This window comes from Haplochromis burtoni, unplaced genomic scaffold (genome assembly GCF_018398535.1).
Source record: "Haplochromis burtoni strain Fernald_Lab_line unplaced genomic scaffold, NCSU_Asbu1 Contig_165, whole genome shotgun sequence".
Classification (NCBI taxonomy): Eukaryota; Metazoa; Chordata; class Actinopteri; order Cichliformes; family Cichlidae; genus Haplochromis; species Haplochromis burtoni.
The window spans coordinates 341416-355007 of NW_024582526.1; the positions used below are offsets into that span (position 1 = coordinate 341416).

Below are 13592 nucleotides of genomic sequence, written 5' to 3' on the forward strand. Positions count from 1 at the left end.
TCGCATTAAATCCGTCTTTTATGTCACTGACACAAGACAGACGCCAATTATCAGCGCCAGAGAAGACATCGCGAATGCTTCCTGGCCATCCAGTGAAACTGTTTGGAAGACAACGTTGGAGAAACGTGAACATTTTATTTATACTGTATAATCTGCAGATTCTGACAGAAATCTGCAACTATCCTTTGAAGCACTGCTCCTCTCTAAAACAGCAATAAGGATCATTATTAGGCCATTTGTAAATGACAAAATAACATAAAGCAAAATTGGGAAACATAAAGTCTGAAACAAGTCTTTATATTAAGGTCCATCAGTCAAACAATCCTGTTTGCTCTGGGTCTAAACAGAGCGTGTTGTGTGTGTCGTCTTCTTTTGTGCATGCGGGCCGCTTTGAGGGTTCACACTAGAGCGCGTCTGCTGTCACATTTTATTTGTAGTGTGGACAAGCAGACAAAAAAAAAAATCGGATTGATCAAAAAAAATCGGAATTGAGCATTAAGACCTGCAGTGTGAACGTAGCCTATGACATATGGGCCACCTAAGAGCAGTTCACAAACAGCGGCAGTACATTTGTTGCACAAACTAGACTCTTTTGTGAAAGTGGATTTTGTTGATATCGAATCTGACGCAGCACGATAGTCACGATAATATTTGCATGTAACCAGTGGAAAGCTAAAATTTATTTATTCATTTAACAACATCATTTCATAATTACTGCAAAGTATCCACAGCAAACAGTACACATTTTAAAAATATCTTAAATATTATCTGGGAAATATTAATATTAGCTTTCTCTGCTCTACTGTAAACTGAACAGAGGTTTTGATCGGTAATGGGACAAAACATCACCGTGGAATTTGGGAAGCTGCTCTACACACCAAACTGTTGTAGCTGCTTAACACTCATTCATTAGTATCCAGACATCAATTTTCTTGTGCTTATCCAAGCTTACCCAGCTACTGGCTCCCTGTGTGAGGATATGAATGGGAACCAGAACTGGAGACAGTCTCTCTGGCGTTGGAGCCTCACATTCCTCACTCACAGAGTCATATGCCAAAACAGCAGACTCCTTTTGAGCCCCTAATCTGAGCTAAGATTGTACTGATGGACACCTACATCAGAAACTGACTTGTTTTTCGTTGTATGTAAACATGTCTTTGTGTTGAAAGTGAGAAAAAAAACTCCTGGTGTGTTTGTGTGATTCAGAGAACACTACCTCTGCCAACAGATCTGTGACTGCAGACAGGGCCAATATAAGGATCTGACCATCGAGCCCAGCTTGACTTAGAGTTCCTCCTAAATGACTGGGTTTTCCCATGCTCTCTCTGAGGAAGAACCCATTTCCACCACTTAAATCTGATCTTTTTCCTTAGCTTGTGGCTACAGGCAAGGGTAGAAACACAGATCAACAAGTCTGGCTTCACACTCAACTCTGTTTTCACTACAACAGTGTATCGATGCAGACACTGCACTAGTCTACCACACTGTATCCACTCATTTTAGCAACTGGAGATTGGACCGCCAACTGACCTACAAAGCGCCAGACCCTCAGCCACGCGCTTGCCAAAAAGCCCCACTACAAGACCTGACTCGAAATCGAGGGCCTCTGTATCCCTGTGCTGCATGAGTTAATCCTTTGAATGTGACTTTAATCACTGTTTTTATAATAAACTCATCAATCTGACCTTCTAACCAGGACCAATTTGCCTTGAAAGAACCTATGAGGGCTTATTCCCCCCGAAGACTACAAATCTCACCAAACATTCATGGATTCTTTCATACTTAAGAAAGCTCAAAAGCTTCAAAGCACTTAGTAGTTTGTAGCGACTCACTTACAATAGAAACAGTGTTTGCTTTCTCTTCTGTTTTTTTTTCTCTCCATACAGGTGACCCAGGTGTTTTGTTTTTTTTGTTTGTTTGTTTTTTTCTTTCTTCCCCCCCTTCTCACCGTCTCTTCTCCCCTTTGGTTTTCTCTCTCTCCCTCTCTTTCTTTCATTCTCTCTCCCTGTCCTATCCCCCAGTCATGTCTGTCCCGTTTGTAGCAACTGAAAATAAAATAAATTCATAATTATAATAAAGGTCAATCAAATGGACCAATATGGCAAGGCCATGATGATCCACTTGGTAAAATAAATCCGCTTGGCATCTTTCTTGGCCTTAAGACAACAATTCTGATGGCCAAAGATCCAAACGGGACACAAAAAAAAAAAAACAAAAAAAACAAAACAAAACAAAACAAAAAAAACCAAAAAAAAAAAACAATAGAAACAGTGTGCATTACACCAAATCACAAGAGTTCAACGTCCTACAGGAAACACGCTACCGTTTATCTGTCCACTCCTATTAGAAACTAATCTGACTGCTTATTGTAGAGCATTGACTTTGTTGTGACTGTTGTTGTAATATCAATAAAACTGATTTAAGTTACAATGTGATTCAGTGTGAAGTTTTGTGCTTTAAAAAATTCAAAGCCTTTGAAATTTGACTCAGAACGAGGTGATTTCCATCTGAGATTTAATTTGAGCCGGTGAGTGTTCAGCAGTTAATCGACACAATAATCGAAAGCTTATCCAACAATGAAAAAAAACCCCAAAACAAACAAAAGAGAAAAAGCTTTAATTGCAGCCTTATTCATGTCTGTTCATGTGTGTGTTTGCGTGTCTCACAGCGCGTTGCGACAGTAGATTGCGCAGCAGACCGAGGGTCTTCATCAGCACGTTGGTGTCGGGGTCTGATAGCAGGCGGAACAGCTGTTCTGTGCCCAAACACCGAACAATCTCCACCTTCACCTTCTGATCAGCTTGGAACGCCATATTCTTAACACACAAACACACAAAGTAGTCAGTCGGGATATTTTAACATAAAGCCAAACACAGCAGCTCACTTTTACAGTGCAGACAAAGGGTGGAGGGGAATATTTTAAAGTACAAAAATTAAATAAAAGCTCACCATAAGGGCCCAGATCCCATTGACTCTCAGTGCAGGACTGTCGCTCTGGGTTAGACTGCATAGTAATTCCATTACCCCTGACTCCAGGATGGGCTGCAGACACACAAAGACAACTGGACTCAACATTAAAGTAATTAAAAAACAAAAAAGAAAATGTTACTTTACTAAACAGCTATTTTTTAACATCTCCATCAGGAACGGCATCATCATCATCATCAGTCGTGCAGTCTGCAGAGCATTTCCTCTCAAATACTGTCTGCATGGGGCTGTTGCCTACCTACATTCATAATCAGCTCTTGTAGAAACACCTTATACAAATGTGGGAGCCGGGTTTGTGACGTGTGTGCCTGCTTTTTGGTTAAAAGCAGCTTCTTCCTGCAGGGCTGTGAGGAGGGGTTAGTGAGTTTACAGCTTCAGAATGCAGACGATCAGAAAACATTTAATTTCTCTGCTTTACAACTCCCTCTAGTCATTCACGGTGTCGCTCCCTCAACCACAGCCGCCCACTCTCTCCGCTTCTCTCTGCACTTCAGTCTGGGTTCCTTCTCAGAGTAGGTGTAAGACCTGCACTTATTCTCTTTTGCTGTAGGGAAATGTGGCTTCTGAGCTTCTACCTGCCCTGCTGTGTTTACCAGCACATGTTCCACCTGCTCAGTTTTTAAAGCTTTCTGCTGTGGCTGAAAACGAGGCTGTGTGAGCGGTGAGATTGTACCAAACTAGGACAGCTGTGAATCAAACAGCCGAACAACGAGATGAACGTGTCAGCAAACTCGATTCATTTCAGAACCCGGAGTGTCTCCATGAGTGTACCTCTTTGCTGGGTGAGAATTCCAGCAGTAGATTGCATAGTGTAGAGGAAGCCATAACCAGGACTTCATCCGGGGCGTTCTGCAAGAGCTGCGTACAACAGAACACACAACCTTAGTTGATATTTCCTCTCACAATCGCAGACAGGCTCGACGTTAATGTGTCAGGTAGAGAAACTCAGAGCTCCACTAAACAGCTGTGAAAATATGCTGTAAACAAAACTTTAACGTCAAATTCCAGTGACCTTCATCAGGGGTTTCCATACTGCATGATCGTGGAAGCTGGTTCTCAGCTGCTGCACCGACCGAGAAAGACTGTGAAGACACCTAGGACAAAACAAAAATATAAACAGGTGGTTTAATGGAGATATTCAGTGTGTCAAAGCTTTGGTTTAATGTACCAGAACAGCACCGGAGCCTGAATTAAACTGCCTGTGGTTTTACTCATCAACAGGCAAATCCCACTGTGGTCCAAGCCAGGCCTCCAGAGTGCAACAGCAAGCTGACATAAAGGGTTAAATGTGTACAGGGAATTAATACTAATTATATGATTTATAAAGTAATGTAACGTTTTGTCTAACACAACTGTATGAGATCTAATGTAGTTACATTGGAAACATTACCGCAAGTGGACCTATTACACTAAATTCTTCAGCTCCCTTTACATTAAGGTCCCGCCGCCCTTAAGCTAGCTTCATTCTGATAGGTTGCCCTACAACTTAGTTTTCCCCAAACAGAAGCAGCGAAAGGCTGTGGCTCTGCTGTAAACCTTTTAAGAATATCGATCTTAATTAGAAACGGCAAATTTCTCTAATGCATCCGTACCAGTTTGGACATGAATCTGATCCAGAAAGCAACAAACATTAAAGCAGGACGTCTCTGTTCAGTAAATATTTTGCTCATTACTGTTTATTGGATTATTAGGGTGGATATAATATTTCAATCAAATCTACATGACTTCCTGTTAAAAGATCTACATAAAAGCAATAAAATGGCTAAAGTGGAAAACTTTCTATGCCAAAACAGGTCCACTTTAACTTTACCAAGCTCAAATTTAGTGCTAACCTCCTCAAGTCTTTGCAGCTGTCTCACTTTGCACCATACCTGACAGCCGCCAAACGGACTTTAATGCTGGATTCTGATAGGCCGCTGACTATCCTGTCCATCATGTTCTCCGTCTCTGTTATCTGAAAGCCAACATGAGGGGCCGGGTTAGCACAGAAACATATAATGACACGTTTACATAAGCAAACAGAGACGTAAACCAGAGGGCACCTTTTTGCGGATCTCCTCATCGTTGGAGCCCAGTGAGGCGTACAGTTTGAAAGCTGCTTGTCTCAGCTCGTGTGCGTGTTTCAGGTCGTGGTCCAGCTGCAAGACAGCAAAGTGAACTGTTGCTGAACATTAAGTGACAAAGGTTTTTTTATTCAAGGTGAAGGATCCATTTTGTGATTAATAAATATATTTATCAGCATTACGTATTTGTTCCTGGGAACTGAAGGCAGTAAATGACCTCAATCTGAGGGTTACCGGGTCAAAGCTGAGTGATCGAACAGCTAAACAGTCTTTCTGGGCAAAAGGAATACATTTCAACAGCCTTCAATTTGTCTTAGTAAACAAGAAAGGAAATGTTTTAGGGACACAGACAGCAGATATTTAAATGCCCTGAAAAACATCTACAACTATAAGACTGATTAGCACAAGTTCAGTTTGTTGGTTCACAGACAAATGTTACAAGCCCCTGAACTTTTCATCAGAATCCCGCTATTGAGCCAAATGGATGCAATCAAATTTGTTACGCACAGAAGAAAAGAAGTTTTGATAATCCCAAAAGGAAACTGTCAGCACTTTCTAATGCTCCGACTTTCAATTCACAGGTCCAATTTTTAGTGAGTCCACATCTTTACTGTGACTATGGTCGAAGCATTAGCTACGCTTCATTGTTGTTTATAAAACATCAGCAATCAAATCATTTCGTAACTGCATCTTCTGACAAAAGTCTCCAAACACACAATTTACAGACCACAGCTGTGCTATGATTTACACTAAATTTACATGTAAACGTGATCACTCATAGCTACACAACTAGTTTTCCTCTCACTCAGCACACGGGCAGCAAATCAGCTGCTCACTGAACAGAGCAGACATACACAGGTGTGCCTGCAGCAAATATAATTCACACTCAATTATTTAAAGTTGTGATCAAAAGTTGACACTCATCGTAGGCATGAATGCCACGGTAATGCTTTCAGTGATTTCTTTGAACTATTTTATGTTCCAGGGAAGAAATGACTGCAGCTTACATCATTAAAAAACAACAACAAGTGAGTGCACAACTTTGAATTTACACACAAAGTCAAATATATAAAAACCTTTTAATAGGTGGTGCAATAGGTAAGCACATTTTTTAATTAAAAAAAAAAAAAATCAATATGAAAATTGTATTAATTGTATTAGAAGGCCGTTAACTGTGAAATCTGGACTGCACTCTCAGCAGACACTGAATGGGCCATTTTGGTCATGTTTGAAGAACAGTGTTCTGTGTTCTTCACAGCACTGGTTTGCCCTCTTGTGGGCATAATGGGATATTTAAACAGATACGTGTGTGTTTTGTGACAACACAATTTCATGGGGGCAGTGGGAGACCTTAGACCAGCAGCTGGTTTCATCGAGAGCAGCTTAGAGAAGGGGAAATCTAAAAGTCACAAAGCCTGTGATGGATGAAAAGTTGCCACAGTGGCAAAGTCTTGAACTGACGTGTGATGAACAATGTAATCAAGTTCTCTGAGATTCCTCATTTTAAAAGATAAATATTAAAACTGCTTAACTGAACAGACACGACTCACCCTCTTGATGTCAGTGATGGCAGACACCGAGCTGGGGTACTTGAAGTAGTCGGCTAGCATGGCCACGAGGTGATCAGTGGTGCTTGCGATCCTCTGCAGCTCCACGTCGGGCTCCATGAGATAGGCCAGTGTCTCTGCACCCTCCACCCTTTCCTCGAGCAAATGCTCTTTACTGCACATTCGCACGAGACATGGCAGGGTCTGCACAAGCAGCAAAAAGTCACATTTAAGGGGGGAAAAAAACAAAAAAAGAAGTGCCACTGGTAGAGTATCACAAGAGAAATGATGAAGCGAGGCACAAGAACATGTGGGAAAAATCTGACCTTTAGTACTATGCAGCTATCGTCTGTCCTGATGGCACTCGCTCGACACATATAGGTTAGACTGGAACAGGAGAAGAGGTCACAAATAAACAAAAGGTACAGAGGATATAACTCAGTAATAAATAAATGTTATGCCACTCACCATTTGGCTGCTGTTAGCTGCATTTCAATGGGTTGATCCCTTTGCATCATTTTGACAAATACCTGAGTGAGTAGCTCACCATCCACCAGCACTGATGAGGAAAAAAAGCACATGAGAGGAGAAAAAGACGAGAGAAAGTAGAAGAAGAAAAGCTCCTCACCATTCACCAGTGTCATGGAGACCTGAGTGTTCTCATACGCCAGGACTGAGAAACACTTTAACGCCTGCATCCGGACCTGGAGAACAGAGGACGATGTATGGAGTGTTACAGAGTATTGTGTGTCAAAGGTCATATGGTCACACGGGGTAAAGATACACACTCCCATTATACCTTATAAGAGGGTGAAATGAGCAAAGGGGCAATATTTTGGATGGCGCCGTGGTTGAAAAGGATCGTCTGGTGCTCTGGAGTCTGAACACAACAAATCTCAAATCAGCAATCGATCAGTCTGAACAGAGACACTGTGATGGACTCCAGTGTGTTTATGGGCAATCAAATACCAACAAATACCTTACAACAGTGGGAGAAGATCTGGGTGATGTACTCCTGGGTTCTCAGAGAGTTGCTCAGAAGAGACATTAAATGAGGAATCACAGTGGGGTCCTCAAAAAGAAAACAAACGAAAGAGAACATACACACAGAATCATTTCAATGAGAGAATGGGTGATCATGTTCAAGAATAGTCAACTTTTAAACCATCTCTGATGTGAAAATGTAAACAGGGTGGGTGAAAATAAACTCCTGACAATCTCAGTTCTAAGAGATAAGATAAGATAAAACTTTATTGATCCCACAACGGGGACATTTTTGCGTCACCTCAGCTCAGGTACAGATATCAGAAGGAAATACAAAAATACAAATAAGTACAATCAGTGAAAAAAAGTAAGAGAATACACTATATACAATGGTAGCATACACAGTATGTGATTATGGATATGGTTGGAAATATGGAAGACAAACTATATAGCTTGACGTAACTATTGTACCACTACTATTCCTATTTATAGACATTTACACACACACACACACACTAAATATACATATGTATACATATACATACATATATACCGGCACATGTCCATACACATGGAATGTCCATTATGCATGAAGTGGTGACCGTGGATGTTCAGTGTCCAGTGACTTATGACTTTGCGATTGAGGGGTTATAGAGTCTAACTGCTGTTGGGATGAATGATCTGCGAAAGCGCTCCTTCCTGCAGCGAGGGTGTTTCAGTCTCTGACTAAAGGAGCTGCTTAGCCCACTCACATACTCATGCAGTGGCTGATGTGGGTTGTTAATGATGGATGTCAGCTTTACTAACATCCTCCTCTCCATCCACTCCCCCAGCAGGCCACTGCATATAAAAGGGCAGATGCTACCACAGTGTCATAGAATGTCCTTAACAGAGTCCTGCAGACTCCGAAGGACCTCAGTCTCCTCAGCAGGTGGAGTCGACTCTGGCCCTTCTTATACAGGATGTCTGTATTTGTAGTCCAGTCCAGTTTATTGTTGAGGTGAACACCCAGGTACTTCTGTGGTGCTTTGTAAAAGATAAACCGTTTTATGTCAGCTGTGTCAGAGGAAACGCACTCGCAACCACTCAACAAGAGCGATGAGTCACCATACTCTGCACGGAACCTTGCAAATAGGGTAGCCACTGCTGCTAGCAATGCTAACAATAGAGTGACTGTTTAACACACGCTTTTTTTTTTTTTTTAAACTTTCAGTCAAATAGTCGCGAGTAACATCTTTAACTAAAACTGTCCTCATGCTTTCTGTTGGAGGTAAAAGAATGTGATGGTATTTTTTTTTTTTTTAAAAGACTGACCTGCTGATTATGAGTTTGACCAAGTAAGTATCCATGACAGCATGGATACTTTTCAACTTTTCTTTAATTCTCTCATAAAGATGAAATTTAAGAACCTCTCCTTTGCCCCTAACAATGAGTTTCGACACCTCACTAAAGTTACGGTATGACGACAATCAGAAGTGTTTCTTGGCTTTTCCAACAGTAGCCGCATAGTCAGAGACCACCACTAACTAACTCATCACTAACTTTTGATGCAAACCAGTCATTTTGTTCTGTAAGCAGGCTGAAATCACTCAGACCAGGAGAGCTTCAAGGACTACTCCCAGCAAGTTTTGAAGGGGTAAACAGGGTTTTGTTGTTTTTGGTTATAAAAATGACTTTTTCCTCAACAACTGCACGACTCGAATAAATCTCAAAATTAGGTGCACCAGGTTACCACGCAGAGCTTCATTTTACTAATACAATTGGAGTATATTTACATTTATCTGACATGGGTTGCATGCCTGTGTCTAGCTGACACCAGTGTTAGTATCCTGTGTCCATCCTCTTTGCGTAAACAAACTGCTGATGGTTAAAGTCTTTGATGGCTGCAAAGGCTTAAACAGAAAGACAGTTTATATGCTGGCTAGCCAGCTATTCAAACAAGGAAATGACAGATGGGTGCTCTGGTAGATTTCTGGTTACAGCGAGACAGACACAGTCGCTCCACATTACTGATTCCATTTTCTTTCAGAGAAGAATCAATATGCTGCATTTAAACTGCTTTAGGTGTTTACACAGCATACTGCTACCAAGCGGAACAATCACACTTGTCTGTGCCACCATGAGGTTTAATTAACACCTCTAAGCTGCACGTCCGCTGCAGCAGAGGCTAACGAGTGTGGCAAAGAATTTGATAAGACTGAATCAAATCAGATCATATTAATCACTGCATTTCTTCCAATAATACATTTTATTAGTGCCTGTTCTGTATTTACAGTGGGGCAAAAAAGTATTTAGTCAGCCACCGATTGTGCAAGTTCCCCCACTAAAATGATGACAGAGGTCAGTAATTTGCACCAGAGGTACACTTCAACTGTGAGAGACAGAATGTGAAAAAAAAAAATCCATGAATCCACATGGTAGGATTTGTAAAGAATTTATTCGTAAATCAGGGTGGAAAATAAGTATTTGGTCACCTCAAACAAGGAAAATCTCTGGCTCTCACAGACCTGTAACGTCTTCTGTAAGAAGCTTTTCTGTCCCCCACTCGTTACCTGTATGAATGGCACCTGTTTGAACTCATCATCTGTATAAAAGACACCTGTCCACAGCCTCAAACAGTCAGACTCCAAACTCCGCCATGGCCAAGACCAAAGAGCTTTCGAAGGACACCAGGAAAAGTATTGTAGACCTGCACCAGACTGGGAAGAGTGAATCTACAATAGGCAAGCAGCTTGGTGTGAAAAAATCAACTGTGGGAGCAATCATCAGAAAATGGAAGACATACAAGACCACTGATAATCTCCCTCGATCTGGGGCTCCACGCAAGATCTCATCCCGTGGGGTCAAAATGATCATGAGAACGGTGAGCAAAGATCCCAGAACCACACGGGGGGACCTGGTGAATGACCTGCAGAGAGCTGGGACCAAAGTAACAAAGGTCACCATCAGTAACACACTACAACGGCAGGGAATCAAATCCCGCAGTGCCAGACGTGTTCCCTGCTGAAGCCAGTGCATGTCCAGGCCCGTCTGAAGTTTGCCAGAGAGCACATGGATGATACAGCAGAGGATTGGGAGAATGTCATGTGGTCAGATGAAACCAAAGTAGAACTTTTTGGTATAAACTCAACTCGTCGTGTTTGGAGGAAGAAGAATACTGAGTTGCATCCCAAGAACACCATACCTACTGTGAAGCATGGGGGTGGAAACATCATGCTATGGGGCTGTTTTTCTGCCAAGGGGACAGGACGACTGATCCGTGTTAAGGACAGAATGAATGGGGCCATGTATCGGTGAGATTTTGAGCCAAAACCTCCTTCCATCAGTGAGAACTTTGAAGATGAAACGAGGCTGGGTCTTCCAACATGACAATGATCCAAAACACACCGCCCGGGCAACAAAGGAGTGGCTCCGTAAGAAGCATTTGAAAGTCCTGGAGTGGCCTAGCCAGTCTCCAGACCTCAACCCCATAGAAAATCTGTGGCGGGAGTTGAAAGTCCGTGTTGCTCGGCGACAGCCCCAAAACATCACTGCTCTCGAGAAGATCTGCATGGAGGAATGGGCCAAAATACCAGCTACTGTGTGTGCAAACCTGGTAAAGACCTATAGTAAACGTTTGACCTCTGTTATTGCCAACAAAGGTTATGTTACAAAGTATTGAGTTGTATTTTTGTTATTGACCAAATACTTATTTTCCACCCTGATTTACGAATAAATTCTTTACAAATCCTACCATGTGGATTCATGGATTTTTTTTTCACATTCTGTCTCTCACAGTTGAAGTGTACCTCTGGTGCAAATTACTGACCTCTGTCATCATTTTAAGTGGGGGAACTTGCACAATCGGTGGCTGACTAAATACTTTTTTGCCCCACTGTATTTGCTACAACAAATACCTGAGACTGGTACTCTGCACTTGTCATGACCAAACTTGTCTACACATGTGGTATAGAAGGCATTTAAGGCGACCTACAGTATAAAGCAGCTGCACAGGGGTGACTGGACTGATGAAGACAGTTCTGAGACATCGAAGGCAAGCTTCAATGAAGACCAGGTCCGGAGATAAGAGACCTGCAAGCACACAGAGTACGTGTAATCTCACGTCACCTACAGTATTTGCATACATCTGTGTGTGCGTGTGTGTTTGACCCAACCTTGAAGAAGGGCAGGGATGATGTGACAGTCCACCAGGGACTTGATGTTGTTCTCAGTGCCCATGGCGAGGCTTCCCAACACTACGGCGCACTCGGTCCTCAGCTCCATACTGGACGAGCTCTGCTGCAGCAGGTATAATAACCTGGAGCCAACAGAGGAGGGAAGCACAGTCAGGGTTTCTCTAGGTTTTTAATAAGACAGTTGAATAAAGTCTTATCACTTCTATCCAATGCAATTTATATACAGAGCACTGAAACACACAACAGTCACCTCAAGGCACTTTATACTGTAAGACAAAAAACCTACAATAATAGAGAGAAAATCCCAACAATAAGATGACCCCTCCATGAGCAAGCAGTTTGTGACTGCGGAAAGGAAAAACTCTCGTTTAACAGGAAGAAACCTCCAGCAGAACCATACATAGGAAGTGGAAAAAGACAAATAAAGCCCCAGCAGCCTATTTTTCTAGCCTTTGCCTAGAGAGGACGTCTGTTTCCCAACTCCAACCTGGGAGCCGGTTCAACATGAGAACAAACCCTGCATAACCTGTAAGACATAGCAGAATTTACTACCAGGTTATATTGCATAGCTTTAACAACTGTGCTGTAGTTTCATATTATCATGAACTACAACTTTATACTACTGTCAACAAAACAGGCATCAGCCTGTAGAACCTGGGGGTAAAAATAAACTTGGCCCTAACAGACCTTTTTTAAGTATCCATCTACTCTGTATCTGTGACCAAATGGGTTCAGAGGATGGCTGGGGTAATGTACTGTGGTGAGTTTCATGCTCTGTTATGATATCAAAGAGGTTGGGGGTTGCAAAACAACTAGATTCAAAAGCACCATAAGTGCTTTTAATGTGGTCCAACTTATTTGGTTGGAGGAACAGACACAAGAGGGTAAGTGTGCCATGTTCCAACAGCTTCATGTAAGTGCATTAGAATGACTTTTTCCAAAGACCTAAAGAAGGAAGTAGAGAGCAGGAGAGTGTGAGAGGCGCGGGGATTCATACCTCGGCACGGCTCCGAGGACAATCAGATTGGCCTTCTGCTTGTTGTTTCCTATGACAGCGTTCTTCATGTCACTGTGAAAGCATACAAATACAACCAAATGAGACATGTGAATGTATTTGAAACAACATAATATAACCTTAAGAGTGAATATGAACACCTTGATTTATAGCATGTTATCATTTAATTGATAAGTTATAAGCACATCAGGCCGACACAGGTCAGGCAGGCTGACAGTTTTAAAAACAACAATAGAAATCATTGATATCAAGCTCATGTTCTACATATTCTCATGTAACACATTAGAAATGAACAGGCTTCATCTAAGTGCATTTTTTCCCCCCCATGAGCTTCTTCTGCTCTGTTAGTACCTTCAGATGATATGTGATATCAAACTGCAGCAAGGTGAGTGGAAAAGCACACTGATCTAGGAGGCAGTTAAGGCGGTCAGGCGCTCGGCTAATGAAACGATACAAGTCGTAACCAGAGCTAGTCTCCCCGCAAGTTAAAAATAACTAAATAGTCCGAGTCCAAATCACAGCAGTCCAGACCAAGAGTGAGAGTGAGACACGAAGTCACAAACAGCTAAGCCTGTGCATGTAAGCACACACTCCTGCTGCAACACTGTCGTCACTAATGTTTAGAATTTGGGACATTAAAAACAAGCATGTGTTGGTAAATGATAAACAGCCTGTGGAATTAAACTCTTAGCAACAACAACAGCTGAATTTAACGTAACAGGGTGGACTGTTTGTTTTTGTTTTTTTTAACCACCAATTTCATTCATTTTCAACAAAAAAGAAAGAAAGAAAAATCAGGAAAGCCCAAAGACGTGCTATT

The 13592-nt window shown here is 41.9% G+C and overlaps 1 protein-coding gene across 4 annotated transcripts in view; it reads right to left on the reverse strand.

Annotated features, from left to right (window-relative positions):
* The window catches only part of armc8 (armadillo repeat containing 8), a 31822-nt gene that overhangs the window by 15836 nt on the left and 2394 nt on the right, over positions 1–13592 (reverse strand). For all 4 annotated transcript variants that reach the window (XM_005933362.3, XM_014337120.2, XM_005933363.3 and 1 more), the window contains 15 exons: positions 12755–12826; positions 11737–11879; positions 11556–11653; positions 7578–7670; positions 7398–7478; positions 7227–7302; positions 7067–7157; positions 6925–6985; positions 6602–6802; positions 5031–5126; positions 4860–4942; positions 4001–4082; positions 3760–3846; positions 2950–3042; positions 2667–2816 (listed from right to left, as the gene is read on the reverse strand). In XM_005933362.3, coding sequence (XP_005933424.1) covers positions 2667–2816; positions 2950–3042; positions 3760–3846; positions 4001–4082; positions 4860–4942; positions 5031–5126; positions 6602–6802; positions 6925–6985; positions 7067–7157; positions 7227–7302; positions 7398–7478; positions 7578–7670; positions 11556–11653; positions 11737–11879; positions 12755–12826 — 1507 coding nt within the window. The remainder of the gene's footprint in view (positions 1–2666; positions 2817–2949; positions 3043–3759; positions 3847–4000; positions 4083–4859; positions 4943–5030; positions 5127–6601; positions 6803–6924; positions 6986–7066; positions 7158–7226; positions 7303–7397; positions 7479–7577; positions 7671–11555; positions 11654–11736; positions 11880–12754; positions 12827–13592) is intronic.